The sequence below is a fragment of the Megalops cyprinoides genome, chromosome 13 (genome assembly GCF_013368585.1).
Source record: "Megalops cyprinoides isolate fMegCyp1 chromosome 13, fMegCyp1.pri, whole genome shotgun sequence".
NCBI lineage: Eukaryota > Metazoa > Chordata > Actinopteri > Elopiformes > Megalopidae > Megalops > Megalops cyprinoides.
In genome coordinates this window covers 12,198,450-12,215,338 of record NC_050595.1, presented here as the reverse complement: position 1 = coordinate 12,215,338, position 16,889 = coordinate 12,198,450, and the positions used below count along the sequence as shown (strand labels likewise).

The window sequence follows — 16,889 nt, the reverse complement described above, 5'->3', positions numbered from 1 at the left end:
AACACAAATGGAATTATGCAGTGACCCAAATGAGTGTAAAAAAAAAAAACAAAATTAAAACTTTCTTATATTTCAGATTTTCGAAAAATATTTTTTAAAAACAAAATTTTTTTGGAAAGACATTCATACATAGGCATCAATTTGCTATTTATATTTGTCTAAGAAACAAATTTCAAGCATTTAATCGTGAGTCTTTACATCAAAATGAATGCATGTTTCCCATTATCTTAATCAGCTGTGTCCAAACTTGTCTAACTGGTACTGTATGACATCACGTGGTATGTTGCTGTTCAACCTAGGCATTGGTGTATGTTTGCGCAGTGTGGTCACTGATTTATGCTTTTGTCCTGTGCAGTCATTGTCGCATTTTTGTCCACCCAGTGGACTTATAGTTATGGGCTTTTCTCCAGGACAGTCATTAGTGTGTGTTTTTGTCCAGTGGAGTTAATGTTATGGGCTGTTCTCCAGCATGGTCATTAGTGTGTGTTTTTGTCCAAGCTGGTCATTGACGTGCGTTTTTTTTTTACCCCTTGTGTCGCCAGGGAGCAGCCAGTGGCAACGGGGTGGACCTGTCGGTCATCAACGAGGCGCGGAACCTGGTGTCGGACCTGCTGCTGGAGCCGTCGCTGCCCCCCCACGCGGCCGCCTCACTGCGCAGCATTAGCAGCCTCATGGGGGTCTTCTCCGGCTCCTGCCGCCCCCGCGTCACCCCCTTCACCCCCTTCCCAGGGTTCTACCCCTGCGCTGAGGTGGATGACCCAGCCGAGAAGGGGGAGAGGAAGCCGCACAAGGTGGGGACACCCCAACCAACTGAACCGACACCTCATGAATACCGCACATGCTAATTATCATGTAACACTGAAATATCTAACAGACACACAGAGGTGCAGTGTGATCCCTGACCAGAAGCAGAACAGTTCTTGGTGTTTAGGCTGTTTTTTGTGAAGTACTAGAGAAGCAGTTTCTTAAATATAAGAAATAACCTTTTTCCTATGTATAACCCTTCTTAATTTATTCTTAAATAATCTGTTTCTCTTGTTGGGTCTGATCCAGTGTTTGGCATGGTCAGTTCTCAGATCAAATACAGACATGGTGCTGTTTTGCTTGTCCTCCTGTCCAGGTGTATTTTGATTTTACCATCTGAAATGTTATTGATGAATTTAAACATATTTTTTTTTAATTCTAGACTTTGTATGATACTCCTATCATGAAGCTGCTATTATGCAAATTTCCCTGGAATAGAGCATCCGCTTCCTCCAATTCTTATTCATACTAATACTGCTTCTACTAGTAATACCACTATTACTACCACTATCGCTACTACTACTACTAATAATAAAAATAATAATAAGGAGAAGAAAAAGAAGAATAGCAGCAATAATAACCTGTCTTTTGGCATGGTGCCCCCAACAGGGAATGAGCAGCAGAAACAGCCTGCCGACTCCGCAGCTGAGACGCAGCTCCACCACCGCTTCCCTTCCCCCGCAGGAAGCAGCCCCGCCCCGCTGGGACCGCAGCAGCAGCAAGAGGCCCCACCCAGAGCTCGCCACTGCCAGGTCAGTCCACAGGCACACACCCCACATCGATCTGCTGCTCTCTGCCTTAACAGGAGCTAAACCTATACAGTTTAAAGGAAAGCCTTTTGTTGGGATTTTGTTTATCTGTGAAAGTTGATATCCTGTCCTGCATATAACCAATGCATCCCTGTCCCCTCAGTTTAACTATAACAGAAACACACAGATACTGGTCTGAAATGGTCCTTTTCACATAACAGAATTCAGTGAGACTGCAAGAAAATAGTTTGTCCACTAGGTGGCAGGAGTGAACAATGTAGCTGTTCAGCCGGTAATGCTCCCGACGCTCCTCTGTGTCTTACTGTCTGATGACGCATGTGGCCTTTTTTCATAGTGCCGTTCAGTGATTTTAATCCAGTCTCTTGTGGGGTTGCATTTTTTTCAGCAGTTATTTTTGATGGAATTTCAGTAGTTTCTGTCCTGTCAGTGTTGTGGCTTAGTTTGAAATTGTTTCAGTGACAGGAAATGTTTCGTTATGTTACTAACACAGTATGTTTTGTTGTAATACTTAGACCTAATGGTTTTGTCCACACTTTAAGGCATAAACAAGGGACCGTCTTCTACTCTGTCTTACGTTCTTGGCCATTTGTCTCCACATCATCACTCACATTTTTCTCCACGTGCCCATCACTCCATCATGTTTCCTGCTTCCAGCTCCTGTCCACCATAGTGCTGTTTTTTTTTCCTGTCTGGGGTGTTGTGGTGCGATCGCATGACCATACCAGCTCCATCTCTTCATTTCTTCTCCATATTCATTTCCCAGATTCATTTGCTGGTAATTTGATCTTAATCATCTCACTTTCATTATTTTCTGTAAGCACTGTTCATCAAGTACTTACAACTGCCTGTTCATTTCCTGGTTTGTTTTCCTGCTTCAGGGAACTACACTGTATTAGAGTCTTATTTGCATCCTAGGTTTACTTGTTGGTAGTTCTTCCAGATGTTTAGAGAAGACCAAAAGCTGTTCTAGTGTTTACTTCATCCCTGAGGTCCCTGTCTGTGGGGATCAGACCCTCTAAGTAACTAAATTTATTTCAACTAAAAGAGTTCTTGCTCTTACTGTCATTGAGATCCGCATGATATTCTTTTTTTACTCATACTTGCATGAGGTGAACCTTTTAGCCTCTCCCTTCGCTCAAGTTCTTTTTTCTTGCACATGACACTTGGCATGTGACACCAGAGCAATTGTTGAAATCCAGGTCTTGTGAAAAAGACGTTAGTGCCAGCTGCATACCTCTGTTTTTGGTGTAAATCTCTACAAGCAGTAACAATGGAGGACATTGGATTCTGGGATTGCACTGACTGTTTTCCATTTCTTCCATCTCTCCTGTTTACATCATACATAGCATTTAGCTTCCTTTCCCTGCTTTTCCTCAGTGATATCTCAAGTCTCAGCATTCATGTTAGTAGCCGAGTGTACAGTATGTTGCTGATGGTAACGCAGCAGCAAAGCATTAACACTTCAGTGTTACTGTTGTGGTCCTCTGTGTTGGTCCTGTTGCATGTAGGTCCGGTATTCTAGTCCTGTTCAGTTGTGGTCCTTTAATGGTCATGTTAACTTATTATTGTGTTTCATTGGTAGCTCTCTCTTGTTATTATCTCTTATTATGACCACTTGGTTCTTTGTCTTTCTTGTTGGTGACAAAAAGGTTGCTTTATTATAAGGTTAAAGCTTAAGGCCTGAGTTAACCTCGCTTGTGTCCCCACCACTCCCACTGTGAATTTAGGAGGGACATTTGCCTTAGTTCTTCCCAGTCCGGGTTCCAACACCGGATAAGAGGCCTTTAAGCTTAAGTGCTCAGTATCTTGTGGCAAATCCAGCTTTTATCAGGCTCTTATTTATACGCTTCCATTCTAGTAAAGGGTTTGATGATATTCTGGCTTGTGATGGTTATAGTTCCTTCTGTAAGTCACCCACCTTGAGCATGTCATCATCCGTGGCTGTAGGGGTGTGTTATACTTGTCTCTGACCTAGCATACCAGCACTCGCTTATTCCTTAGCATATCAGGCTTGTTTTCCTCCATTTCCTTTATCGCCTGTCTGTTTTTTTTCCATCTTCATAAAAAGTACCTATGTTCCAACATCCTAAAGCTGGTTATTGTTTTGTATTGTTTGGTGTGTCTGCTCGTCAAAGACTTTGCCTGTCGCTTGTTATTTGGTGTCCACTTTACATGGCAGAGCTGACCTTGTGTCTACTGAAAATGTGAACGCTCTCTCGGATATTTTTCCAGGTTTTTTTCCATGTATTGTGTGGCTGGAATACAGTCGTAGTGCACAGCCTTTCTGCATTCTTATCCTGGAGTTTGGACCCTCTTACAGTTCACTTTATAGCTGAGGACAAGCAGTCGAACTACTCCTGGTCATGTTGCTGTCAGTGTCATTCAGATAGTCTGTTTCAGAATCTGTTTTTCTGCTTCTTAATTCTAAGTACCACAATTTTATTTGCTATTTTAATAGGCATACAAATTAAAAATGATTAAAAATTGATCTTTCTATGAATTTCCTTGCAGATGTTTCCATATTTAGGGACAAATTTATCTGACATAAAGTCGTATCCATTTCTGTTGCTCAGTCTCCATTACTACATCCGTTCTACATCTCTCATATGGGCAAAAATGAAGCAATCAGTTGACATCATCTGACCCTGCCAGGGTTTGGACTGGAACCCATAAACGTGCAAGTCATACTGAACCTGGCTAATGTTACAGAACACGTAACAGAAGCGTTGTGAGAATGTTGTGCGTTAGCAGGGTGTACGGGACGCTCGCAGCATGTGGCAGCTCACCGAAGCGGTGTTCGGTCCGTCTCTCTGTGTTTTAAAGTCAAGGGTCTCCGACCAACGGGCCTAGTGCTAACCTGCTGACCATCCCCAAGCAGCGGTCCTCCTCGGTCACCCTGACGTATCACGCGGCGCCCAGGAGAGCAGGTGAGGAGGGGCAGGAGACAGACAGACAGACAGAGTGAACCACTGCAGAAGAGTCCCTTCTCCCAGCCTAATCACTCTTCACAGAAGAGGGGTCAGAAATTCTGTTCCATCACCTGCTGTGTGGTTGTAAATCCAGCCAGTGGAGGAGTGAGAAGATCATAGCCAAGCAGACTAGAATCAGAGCAGGTGTGGGCAGCAGCGTGGAGAACAGCATTAGCTTTGAAAAGAGGGGGGTCTTGGATGCATTCTCCAGATTGAAATGTGCTTCAAAATGATCTATTAGTGAAGACACAGCTACAGTAGCACAGCATGTCTGTGGGGATATGACTATAGAATGAAGAGAAAAAACGAGTTTTACTGGGTTGCATATCCTCCTAGTTCTGAAGCAAGCCTAATCTAGTGTTTTCTTTTTTCGCACTCCCTCTCTTCACTATGCCATTATCTTCCTCTTGCTGGCTCTCTCTTCTTTCCCTTCCTTTCCTCTCTCCCTCTCCCCCTACCTCCACCGCTCCCCTCCAGGTACGTCCCCCTCCCTGAGCCCCGTCAGTTCCCCCACCCTCAGTTCCCCCACCCATGGCCCCCCCTCCGTGGGCTCCGCCCTGGTGACGCGGCCTCCGGTGGAGTTCCCTGACACGGCCGATTTCCTCACCAAGCCCAGCATCAACGTGCACAAACCGCTGGGGTACACCCTGAGCTCCCCCGACTTCCAGCAGCAGCTCCGTGCCCCCGGCATCCTCGTCTGCACCAGGTACCGCCCCCGTGACCCCCCCCCGGCTGCTCGGCACTCCCTCCCCACCCCAGATCATGTTCCCAAGCTCAGTTATAAATACACGGAACCACAGGGCAAACATACTGTGCCATTAATGATTAACAGGCTCCCATGGTTGTTCAATTCAGAGAAAATGTCTGGTTGGATGCACAAAACATTAATCAATCAACTTTCTAATAACAAGACAAGAGCAACAACAGGATATCTTCCCTTTCGCGGTTCTAGAGGTGCTTTTCAGCGTGACACTTTTCCAATGAGATTAGAACATTGTGGTGACCATCTCCAGTAAGGGCCATCTGCTTGATTTGTTGACATGTCCAACAATGAACTTTCCCTGGGTTTAATATTGAACTACTTGCTGACTTCTTCCGGAGAACTCAGAGTCAATTTTATTTTCCAATAAGCTGTAGTTTAGTTGGTAACAGAAAGTTGGTCTCTGATTATTTTTAGGTAACTTTTAAATGGGTCTATAAATGACTCATATTGTACTCTGTTTTGAACAGTCACGTGTCTGGTGGTGTATGTGCGTGATATTTGTTGATAGACAGTCCCTGCTGTCTCTGACCCTCCATTCCCCCTCAGCTGTGGGCGTCAGATGCTGAAGGCCACGCCCAGCCTGGACACAACGGAGAGTCACGTGCCGTTGGCTGCCGAGGTGGACCTCCGTCGCCCAGGTACTTCCCCCTTTCAGCTTCAGAGCTGTAGCCATGTGGCAGGTGCTTCCTGTTGGGGGAGTGACCCCAACCGTGACCCTACATTAAACAGCTGGCTCCGCTCCAGGAATGGGAGCGTGCATCCATAAAACTGAGACATGACTAACTGCTCATCTTCCAACACAGATGGTATAATTTCTCACCAGATCGTTGTGATTCACATGCTACATGCACCAGGTTGCTGTAGTTTGTGTAGTTTGTGAGCAGAAACACACTATCCCAGCTGCAGCTGTCCCAGAAGCCTTTGCAAAGGCATATCTTATCTCTGTATTAAAATGAGATGAGTGCTCAGTAGATGAGAAACTGACAGTTCAGGTGGTCTGCTCTTCCTCCACAGGTGAAGGGGCAGACAGAAGCGGCGGTGGATGTATCAGGGAAGTGTCGGAGACGCCGGGCGAGGGGTGTCCCGAATCGGGGGGCGGGACCCAGGTGGAGACTGAGCAGGACCCCAAGCAGGAGCAGCAAAGTCAGGAGCCCGAGGTGGGGACAGGCCGTGTGACGCCAGCGGTATGGGGCCACTCTCACTGGAAGCAGCCTCTGGCACTATCTTCCCTCTCTGGGAACTGGATTGCTTCCTGGCTTCGACACTCAGGCACCTTCAGCCCGAGTCATGAGAACATACAGGGCCTTGACGAAATAATGGAAACACCATACAATATGTGAACATTTGTTAACAAATAGGGAGTTTGGCCATCCTTTACTTTCAGAAAAGCTTCAGTCCACCTTAGACTATTGTTAAACAAGTTCTGAACTGTTTCTAGTGCAAGATTAAACTATTCTTCAAGAAGGAAAGCCTCCAGTTGGTTGAAAGATGAAGAAGGTGGAAATCTACTCCCCACTCTACGTTCCAGCACGTCCCATAAAGATTCAAATGATGTTTAGGTCTGATAATTTGGAGGCCATAGAAGGTGTTTGACTTAATACTGGTGCTCAAGAAACAACTCTTGCATCTGTTTAGCAGTGTGTATGGGGGTGTTGTTATCTTAGAAAAATGTTTGCACCATAGAATACACCTGGTCACTTTAGATGGATTTGTATTCCTTGTCTCTAATTCTATCATGCATAGTAATAATCGGACCTGATGACTCCCTTCAGAAGGCTGCCCATACCATAACAGATCCACCACCATATTTAACAGTTAGGAACGGGCAATGTGAGTGAGGTTCCTTTGGCTTGCTCCAAATAAAAACCCATCCAGATGTAGGAAAAAGAGTAAAAGATGACTCATCAGAGTGTATTACTTTCTTCCAGTGCTCAGGCGTCCAGGTGCTCATTACATCAGATTATTCATTGTTGCACATTGTACTTATTTACAAGAGGTTTTTGAATGGCAACGCTGCCGTAAATACCAGCTGTGTGAAGCTCACAATGTAGTTTTTGTTGAGGGTTGGTCATGAAGATGTAGACTCTGTTCTGTGGTAACGTTTTGTGTTTTTTTGCAGCTATCCTATTAAGTGTCTGTCAATCCTTGTTGGTGAACTTTGACTTGAGGCCACTGTTCCTCTTTACTGTTTCAGTTTTTCCTTGTTTGGCCTATGCCGTCATGATTTTTGACACCGTTCCCTTTGACACATAAAATGATTTTTCCATTTTTATGACTGATGCAGTTGCAATGTGTGAACCAATTGTTTGACCTCTTTCAAAATCTTTTTTATGTCTTACGGTGTTGTAGAAACTCAGATATTAGTTTTTACTTTAAAAAATCCTTTATAGTAGAAACATTGATAATTATTATTGACAATAATGTGAAACGCTTACTATAGTACACACACTACAGATTCTTTTTTAATTGACCATTGGTAAACGTCCGTCCTTTCTCATTTGTTTTATTCATTATTTTGTGTACCCCCTTGGCTTGCTGTCGGGAGGCAGTGCTTCAGTCACAAACATTATCAGAGCCAAGACATCATTATCATTCTGAATAAAATCTAAATCAACCTGGCACTGAATATACTCCCTTACTGTGTGGGTGTCTGACAGTGATTTCTGTTAGCGACTGCGACCTGCCCACAGACAGAATAATACAAAAGAGACAGACATCAGTATCTATGCAGTCCATTATCTGGACAGGACATGTGGTTTTACAGTCAAATTAGCCTTCACAGAAGTGTTGTTTAAAACTTTTTTTTTAGCAGAAAGGCATTGGTAATTGGCATTGACATGTTCAACCTGCATGGTGTTAAGGTCTTTGAGGTTATTATTCCAATGTAAATGTGGTGGGTGAGAAAGGTGCATGCATGTGCCGTCTCACCTTAGAACTGTGTTCTCATCCTCCTCTCTGTCTGTCTGTCTGTCTCTCTTTCTCTCTCTCTCTCTCTCAGAGTGAGCAGGACTTCGTGCTCGACCCCCTGCTGGAGGACCACGAAGCTCTCATGGAGAGAATCGACACTTGGAACTTCCAGATCTTTGAACTCGTGGACCAAACGGGCGGGAAAACAGGGAGAATCCTTAGCTATGTCAGTACCACCACTATTATACCACTATTATAACTGCTGTCACAACTAATGTTATAACTGCTGCTGTTCTAACTGCTGCATATTAATGGCAAAGACTGGCTTATGAAATGCTGGGGAACTTCAGACATCCTCTGGTTTGCTGCACTGGTTACTGCTAGCTTATCTCATCTGACATTTCAAGGGCTTGAGGGTCTTGTATGGTCCATGTGCTGTGTTTGTGTTAAGTGTATTTTAAAGCTGTACCCCCTGTAGAGGAGTCTGCACAACAGTGCCTTCCTATTTTCTACAGTGATCATTTGTATCATAAGAAAGCAGCACATTTCGCAAGATTGTTTATGCATATCTGATGTGCATCTGTTCACTTGCAGGGTTTATCATCCAAATAAGGCACAAGGGATGTTCTCTGATAAATTATCAATTGTCATACAATTAGCATTAATATTTACATGTAATAGCAGACTTTTTTGTCTAAAAACATTGAAAATGAATTCTCGGGAAAAGTATTTAATTGGACACTTCAAGCACTTACTGAATCAGTGGCCCAACACTGATTTGTAGAAACACTTTTCCTGGGTTTATCACCCCAAAGAGTCACCCTAATACATCCCTTTAATATATCTATATATGAATCAAGTGCATGTTATTCAATTAATCGTACCCAGTTCTCCTGTTTATTGCTGATAATCTTAACAATGACGTTAAGGATGTAATGATGTACTTTGTTAGGCACCATACTGCAACTGATTATTTGTTACATTGGGTTTTTTTTTACCAACAGTGCTGCATTCATTCCCTTGCTGTGGTTTGCATTGTACTTTCACAGTTTAAAAATGAAGAGATTCAGGCTGTCTCACAGCTGCACAGCTCAATGCTCTTTAATGAACTTTGCTGTTGTGTTTTCCCTCCCTAGGTGACGTACACTCTATTCCAGGACACCGGCCTGTTTGAAATCTTTAAAATCCCAGTGCGGGAATTCATGACGTACTTCTGTGCGCTTGAGAATGGCTATCGAGATATACCCTGTAAGTATAAAGTTCATCATGTATTTGCCCTGACGAAAGGCACAAGCCATGGGAAAAAATAGACTAAATGAAGTGTTACTACAAGAAGTGCTTTTTCACATTAGATCTGTTCTTTGCAGGTGAAAAAAATATTCTTAAATAAGAGGTACTTTATTATTTCCCTGTAAACCTGCCTGTAGTTCAGTCATATACATTGACTTATCAAGGTGTCAGATCCTGAAGTGTTTGATTGATTACCATATCAAGCACACACCAAATAGATTGACACAGATATTCTATTTATTGTGACCAGATATTCATCTCTGCCTGTGTCAGCTCTCTGCAGTTGAATGAGGCCATAAGTGTTGATTTGCTGGCTTGCTATGATTTCTTTAACATTCACAGTCCAAAACAGAATATACACAGCTAGCAAGGAGCACAGACAGCAACCACTATGTGATGTTATGAATCAGAAACGGCTAGACTGAGGATGGAAGAAACCCACTGGCTCTGTATCTGGTCATAGTAAATAGACTATCTGTGGATGGACTGAATAAAGCTTTCTTAGCAATAGGATTCCCTGGTGCCTTTAAAGCATCCTCAGGAAATCGTTCAGGGGACATTTAAGAACTTGTTTACTGAACCCTGCTTATTGACGTATGGGGAGACAAACCATGAGTGACACATTATGCCCGTTGGACCTCCTGCTCAGATCACAACCGGGTCCATGCCACAGACGTCCTGCACGCAGTCTGGTACCTGACCACGCGGCCCATCCCGGGGTTCCAGCAGATCCACAATGAGCATACGACAGGAAGTGACACAGGTAGCTACTGACCCCTTCAATATTCTCCACTGCCCCCACCTCTTTCATCATGGTACCGCCTGTTGCTCCAGGGATAATTGTGCTCTGAGGTCAAGCATTTTTCTGGGTTTGTGCTAACAGAACAGATACTGGGGCTAAAGTCAAACCGAGCAAACTGGAGGCATTTGAATACTAGTCCCGTCCCAGAGAGGCAAACTGAGAAAGGAATTCTGTAGCAGGTGGATTCTAGGCAGTAAATACTATAGTCCACATTCTTCATGGTATGTAGTTGCTAAACTTCCATATGAAGTCCTGTCCTGTTGAGTCCATCAAAAGCAAAGTGGCAGTTTTGGTCTTTGTTGCACCATATTGTCCTCATTCAAGTACTCAGTCTTGTAGTTTCATTGATTTCTCTAACATTATTTAGTTGCACCAGAAAGAATAAGATAGTTACTTGCCACCGTATTATATGGTCTAAGTAGGTTGCCATCACATCAAGTGACAGCACAGTTATAAAACTATTTTTTTTCCTAGAGATAAACAAAATGGATGCACTGCTGTACCAGAACCCTTTAGACTTTCCAGAGCTCCCAGAAGTGACGTTTTCCTGATATTTCTGTAACATTCTGTCATGTTTCTATCTAAATAGAGGTGTTTGTCCTGTCCTAGTATTTGGTGTTACCTTGGTCTTGTCTTGGGGTGTTTAGCCCAGTCTCGGTGTCATTCTAAGTCTCTTTCCCCCTGGCTCATGAGGGGTCCAGTCTTGGTCCTGGCTCATCCAGTCATGACCCCCCCTCTGATGCCTGCACATACGGGCAGCGTTTTAGGTCTCATTGGCTGGTTTGGGTTAAAAAGCCTGGACATAAAGTCTTGTCTCTGTTAATGGTATTTTATGTACCCTTGATCCATGGGAAATGAATTAAAAGCTCTCTGCTGACTGCTCCGTCTCCCTTGCCAAAGGAGCGGCAAGCCATGAGATCAGAGAGCCTCCATTGTGATTGAGATCTGCTGCCCGCTGCTGAGCTCAGCACATTTCGGAGCTTATTTTAACTCTGCGGGCGGGCCGTTTAATTTTTCAAATGGAGCCCAGCCTGAGTCACTCTTTGACTAATTCAACCTGTGGCAGCTTCTGTACGGCCGGCGGGATTTAAAGGCACAGCGCACCACAGAGAATCAAAGAAGGGAAAACGACTCTGCACATGGGAAACTGCACATAAATATATGCCCCCTGGCTCTCACTTTTACAGAGAGCAGCTGTGTGTCTGATGACGCAACACCAAAGCAATGTGGTAGAGGTGATGTCAGGCACCATATGGAATGGAGACATATTAGGATAAGATAGTGATTAAGATAAATCAGTTGAGATTAAGTGAAGTGTGAGGTGACATCTGGTTAACATATACATGTGTACAGACACATGTTAACCAGGTGTGGCTGCAGTACAACCAGATGTACTGTGTGCTAAGCTGTCCCTTAAAAGGGACAAGGTCTCCAAAACCTCACAGTTGCAGTCAGTCTTATTTGTTTGTGGTGCCTGACAAAGGCCAGAAAAGAGAGTTGTAGAACAAAGGTCCAGGTACATGCATATGGAGCAGGGTTATGTTGCCCCCCCCCCCCCTCCGATTCTCATGGTGTTGACCTCAGATGACGGGGGTAAGAGGTGTCCTCTTGTCTCCCCAGATTCGGACAGTGGGATATCTCCGGGCAGGGTGGCCTACGCCTCCTCGAAAAGTTCCTCCATCTCGGACGACAGCTACGGCTGCCTGTCCTGGAATCTGCCCGCCCTTGAGCTCATGGCACTATATGTAGCAGCTGCAATGCATGACTACGATCATCCCGGTCGCACAAACGCCTTCCTCGTAGCCACCAATGCACCACAGGTAAGTCTGTCATGAACATACCAAAGACTATAATAACAAACACCATAATAACATTACAGCAACAGTGGCTGTGGAAGTGATGGGCAGGCCTTTACGGTCTGGTGATGGCTGATTTTTTTGTATTCAAGTGAATATGCAACACGCTGGATTCTGGTCAGCTCACTTGTCACTTTGAGTGTCCAGGCCAATCATACAACATGATAAATGTTCACGAAGGCCTTTTCCATGTGCTGACTCCACCCCCTGCTCCCCTCCCCCTCCCTTCTCATAGGCTGTGCTGTATAACGACCGCTCAGTCCTCGAGAACCACCATGCTGCCTCCGCATGGAGCCTGTACTTGTCCCGGCCCGAGTTCAACTTCCTGGTCAACTTGGACCACATGGAGTTCAAACGCTTTCGCTTCCTGGTCATCGAGGCCATCCTCGCTACAGACCTGAAGAAGCACTTTGACTTCTTGGCCGAGTTCAATTCCAAGGTTGGCAAAGGCAGCGCACCTCCTGTTCTGTCTTGTGTTGTTATGCATTTATTTTTCGGTAGATTCGTTTCATTGCTTGATTGCGGCACGACTACGTGCCACGCTCCAGGAGAGTTTGAAAATGAGATTATGCCGTCCACAGCGAGTTAAGATAATTTTTTCCCTTCTGTTGCTTAAAATAGGTGAATGATGTGAATAGTCCAGGAATCGACTGGACTAATGAAAACGACCGGCTGTTAGTCTGCCAAGTGTGCATTAAGCTGGCTGACATCAACGGGCCAGCGAAAGGTCGAGAGCTTCACCTCAAATGGACCGAAGGCATCGTCAGTGAGTTTTATGAGCAGGTATTCATCTCCATCCACTTTTGCATTTCCACCTTCAGACCTGGAGATACAGAGGAACAAAAGAGTCAATTCATTTTCTGCTTCCTGTCTTGTAGATTCATTTTTTTTTTAATTTAGATCAAATGTAATTAGATCAGCTGCTTAATGTGATGTTTTGCAAAGCTGTTAACCGTAACAGCAGAACGGTCTGTCACTGGGCAGGAAGTGATGTAAGTGGGTCTGTGGTTATCGGGCAGATGAAACTTTAATGAACTTATAATGTCTGTAAACACTTGCCTGACAGTTTACCATGTAAGGCAAATACTGTCAAATGACTCAATCATAAAATATCAAAATGCAGTTCCTTTCCAGCCTGAAGTGTTTGTACAGCTAGCCGTGTGACCGATGTGCCTGCCATCACTAAGTGGACTGAAATGGGCCCTGTCTGTCCTGTTTCTAGGGTGATGAAGAGGCAAGCCTGGGATTACCCATCAGCCCCTTCATGGACCGCTCCTCACCGCAGCTGGCGAAGCTGCAGGAGTCCTTCATCACCCACATCGTCGGGCCACTCTGCAACTCGTACGACGCCGCCGGCTTGTTGCCTGGATACTGGATCGATGAGGAGTGTTCTGAGGATGAGGAGGAAGATGAAGGCGAGGACTCTGAAACAGAGGACGAAGAGCTGGAAGAGGACCTTGAACCAAGTAAGACATAGCACTTCATTGCTTCATAACATTGTGATCAACTGACAGTTGCTGCCATAAACTGCTGTGTTTTCATCAGTTCAGCAATTAATTTTAAGCCCTAATTCACCCTTTTATCAAGCTTAACGGACAAAGAAATGTATGTATATTTCCTTTCAAATAAATGTACATTTCTGGGGGTTAAATAGTTACTTTTGGTAGTGTAGGAAAGCAGTCTCACCATTTTATGTCAAATTTAGAATCATACAACTTTGTTTGAATCATTGCTCTTCAAGTAACAACATTTCAGTTCCTGTCCATTTATATTTAATGCAGAACAGTTGATTTGTCAGCAGAAAGAACAGGAAATGTACTCTCGTTACAGGAGTCTCGTTAATTGTGCTGGGTTATACTTTGGCAAGTTTGCTAAGTGTATTTAAATCTATCCCGCTGTCAGAACTGATCGTAGCTATTTGCTCTTTAGATGGTGGTTCGTTGAACCATGTTGTTGATTGCTTTGGTAGAACAACGTGAAATAGCATTGACCTCGTGAACCAGAGTCTGCATAGTCCTATTCCATTGATTAAAATGGTATTCCAGCATATGCTGCTCTAAAGTTTTCCCCTCCCCCGATTCCCCCCTGTGCAGAAAGGAGAAAGCGCCGGCGGCGGCTGTTCTGCAACATCATGCAGCACCTGACGGAGAACCACAAGGTGTGGAAGAAGACCATCGAGGAGGAGGAGAAGAGCAAGGAACTGAGCAAGCAGCAGCAGCAGCAGGCGGCCGAGTGTCCGTCCCTACCCTCCGCCTCGGAGGACATCCAGGTCATCCAGGAGGAGGCCGAGGAGGAGGAACGCCCGTAGCAGGAGGAAAGGAGATCCAAGGCCAAGACAGGAAGCCGGGCAGGACTCGTGAGGGAGGCGACGGCAGTGGCGGAGGAGGCGAGACCCTCCCCCTGCAAACACACACACACACACACGCGCGCGCGCGCGCTGAGGACCCCGCCGAACCTCCACGTGCTGAATTATCACTGTGCTGACACCCAGACTGGCGCAGCCCGCGTCAGCTCGGAAAATAAGGCCTTATTACTGTGAGCGGACTCCTGCCACAGCAGCGGGAGCCCCACTCCTATGCACTTTCGCCCCACGGGAGGAAAAAAAAAAGAAAGAAAGAACGCTTCAGATGAGGGAACGCTTTGGAGCGATGAGGTGAGAGAGACGGTGCTGAAGCACGGCCACCACAGGGGCACCCAGTCCTGATGCTGCCTTGTTGAACACAGAGCGCTTTACTTACTGCAAGGTACTTACACAAAGGGAGAATTATACAACAGAACAATAAGCCCCATTTTAGTGATTGATAAGAGTTACCAAAGTGAACAGTTCAGTTTAAATATAGAGAGACTCAGAGGAATCATGGAATGATTCTTCTGAGACTCGTTCAGGCTCACTGCTGGAGAAACAAAACAAAACAAAAAAAAACATATTCAAATGTGCCTGTTGGAATCTGCAGCTGAGGCTGCGTATTGACTTATTTTTGCACAAATGGTGCAGTCTCCTCCTCCCTTACCTGCTAACACAAAACACTGTATCACAGACTCTGTTTTTGGAAGTGCTGACATTCTGACTGAAAGCTAATATTTCACACTTATCCTTTTTGATGCCTTTATCCTTATTGGTAACCTGCCTTGTTTGGTTCTGTTTTGTTTTTTATTCTTTTATTTTGTTGGTTGTTTGCTTTTTCTCCAAGAATTCCTTTTTTTAATCACACAGTGTACACAGTAGGAAGACTGTTCCAACGAAGGGATGTTTTTCCTTTTTTAATCCTAATGTATAAACCTTTTCCACTGTTACTCAGGATTCACTTAAAATTAATAGTTATTTTTGTGAGAGTTCAACTCATGAAGTCATAATGATTTCTTAAGCTATTCTTTGTAAATGAAATACACTGTTTATGTGCTCTGTAGCTCCACGGTGGACAAAACCCTGTGATGGATTTAATACTATCGAATACTATGGATTTAACATAACAGATGTTATGTTCATAGAGATTTTTAGGGCCTGACCTGTTGCAAGGGGGCTGGGAATGTGAAAAAGTGAAAAAGGCCGTACATCGAATTATACATGATCTCATGGATGGGGTCATGTGTTTCCATGTTGTCTTGCCATTGGCATTATTTTAACATGCATTCTTGTAAACCCACTGATTTTTACAAAAAAGATTTGATAGTTATTGTTCTGCCGATACTGTTTTTACAAAGTCCTGTCCTTTGTCAAATGTACATCCAGGCCAGCGTATACATTGTTCGCATCTCAGTGTTCTCTCTGGAAGTCAGCTGTCAAGCTTTCATGGTTTCCTGCACTGCACCACAGAGCAAATAGAGTACTTAAAAGTTATATTTTTTTCTAAAACAAGAACTCAAGGCATTCCACTAGAGGCAGCGTATAGCAACTGAATCGGCTGTCATGAAAGCCGAGCTCCTTTGACATGTTTTGCAGCGTGGTCTGGCACCAAATATTCTCAGTGCAGCCAGTGTAAATCAAGCTAGTATATTTTAAAAAGAGAAAAAAGTGCACCTTTTATTACCAAACAAGTGTTTAGCCTCTGCACAGAATGAATATCTGCATATATTTTTTAAATAATCAGCTGTATCAGAATGCATCTGTTTTATACATGCCGCTGTCATATATTGTACATAGAGAACCTGTAATTATCATCCTGTTTCCAGAGTTTTTATCTAATAGTATTTACAGATGTAGGATCGAAATTCGGGGAGCTGTGGGATTTGGTGTTTTTGTTTTTTGGGTGCAAAGTCTACATGTTCCTGATCATGACCCCCTTTCTTGTCTTCTCGGAACTTTTTTATTTAGTGTTGTTATTCTACACACACACAGTTGGTGCCAAACTCTCCCTGCCCCACCCTGGTTCCATAATGCACCTGGGCGAATTTCCCATGAAGCTTTGCTCAGTAATGAAGAGAAGCACATTGGGTCACTAGGAAGACACATGACCACAATGACTGACAGAAATGTGGAAGCATTGTGTGGATACCTGACTAAAGCACCATCAATTCCCTCTTCACCTGGGAGGAACCCAGCTTTGGGTTGTGTCGGACACCCTTGTCCTGTCTTTTATGTTCCCCAAACGGAGCAAGGCTCAGTTGCAAAGCACAGTCACAAAGCTCTGCCCTACTGTCCCACACTATACCGTGAAAGCTTGTATTCATTTTGTAGCCTCAAGAACCACACCCTTTTCCCAGTGTTCTTGTCATGAATACATTTCTGAA

General features: G+C 44.3%; 1 protein-coding gene across 1 annotated transcript in view; it reads left to right on the top strand.

Moving 5' to 3' along the window:
- Positions 1–15,285, top strand: part of LOC118788179 (cGMP-inhibited 3',5'-cyclic phosphodiesterase B-like) — a 63,754-nt gene extending 48,469 nt beyond the window's left edge. The window contains exons 3-16 of the mRNA XM_036544080.1: positions 543–791; positions 1,414–1,556; positions 4,398–4,501; positions 5,021–5,249; positions 5,853–5,944; positions 6,321–6,463; positions 8,305–8,439; positions 9,350–9,461; positions 10,153–10,266; positions 11,926–12,125; positions 12,397–12,600; positions 12,783–12,944; positions 13,384–13,627; positions 14,255–15,285. Coding sequence (XP_036399973.1) covers positions 543–791; positions 1,414–1,556; positions 4,398–4,501; positions 5,021–5,249; positions 5,853–5,944; positions 6,321–6,463; positions 8,305–8,439; positions 9,350–9,461; positions 10,153–10,266; positions 11,926–12,125; positions 12,397–12,600; positions 12,783–12,944; positions 13,384–13,627; positions 14,255–14,469 — 2,346 coding nt within the window. The 3' untranslated portion in view covers positions 14,470–15,285. The remainder of the gene's footprint in view (positions 1–542; positions 792–1,413; positions 1,557–4,397; positions 4,502–5,020; positions 5,250–5,852; positions 5,945–6,320; positions 6,464–8,304; positions 8,440–9,349; positions 9,462–10,152; positions 10,267–11,925; positions 12,126–12,396; positions 12,601–12,782; positions 12,945–13,383; positions 13,628–14,254) is intronic.
- The last annotated feature ends 1,604 nt before the right edge of the window (positions 15,286–16,889 follow it).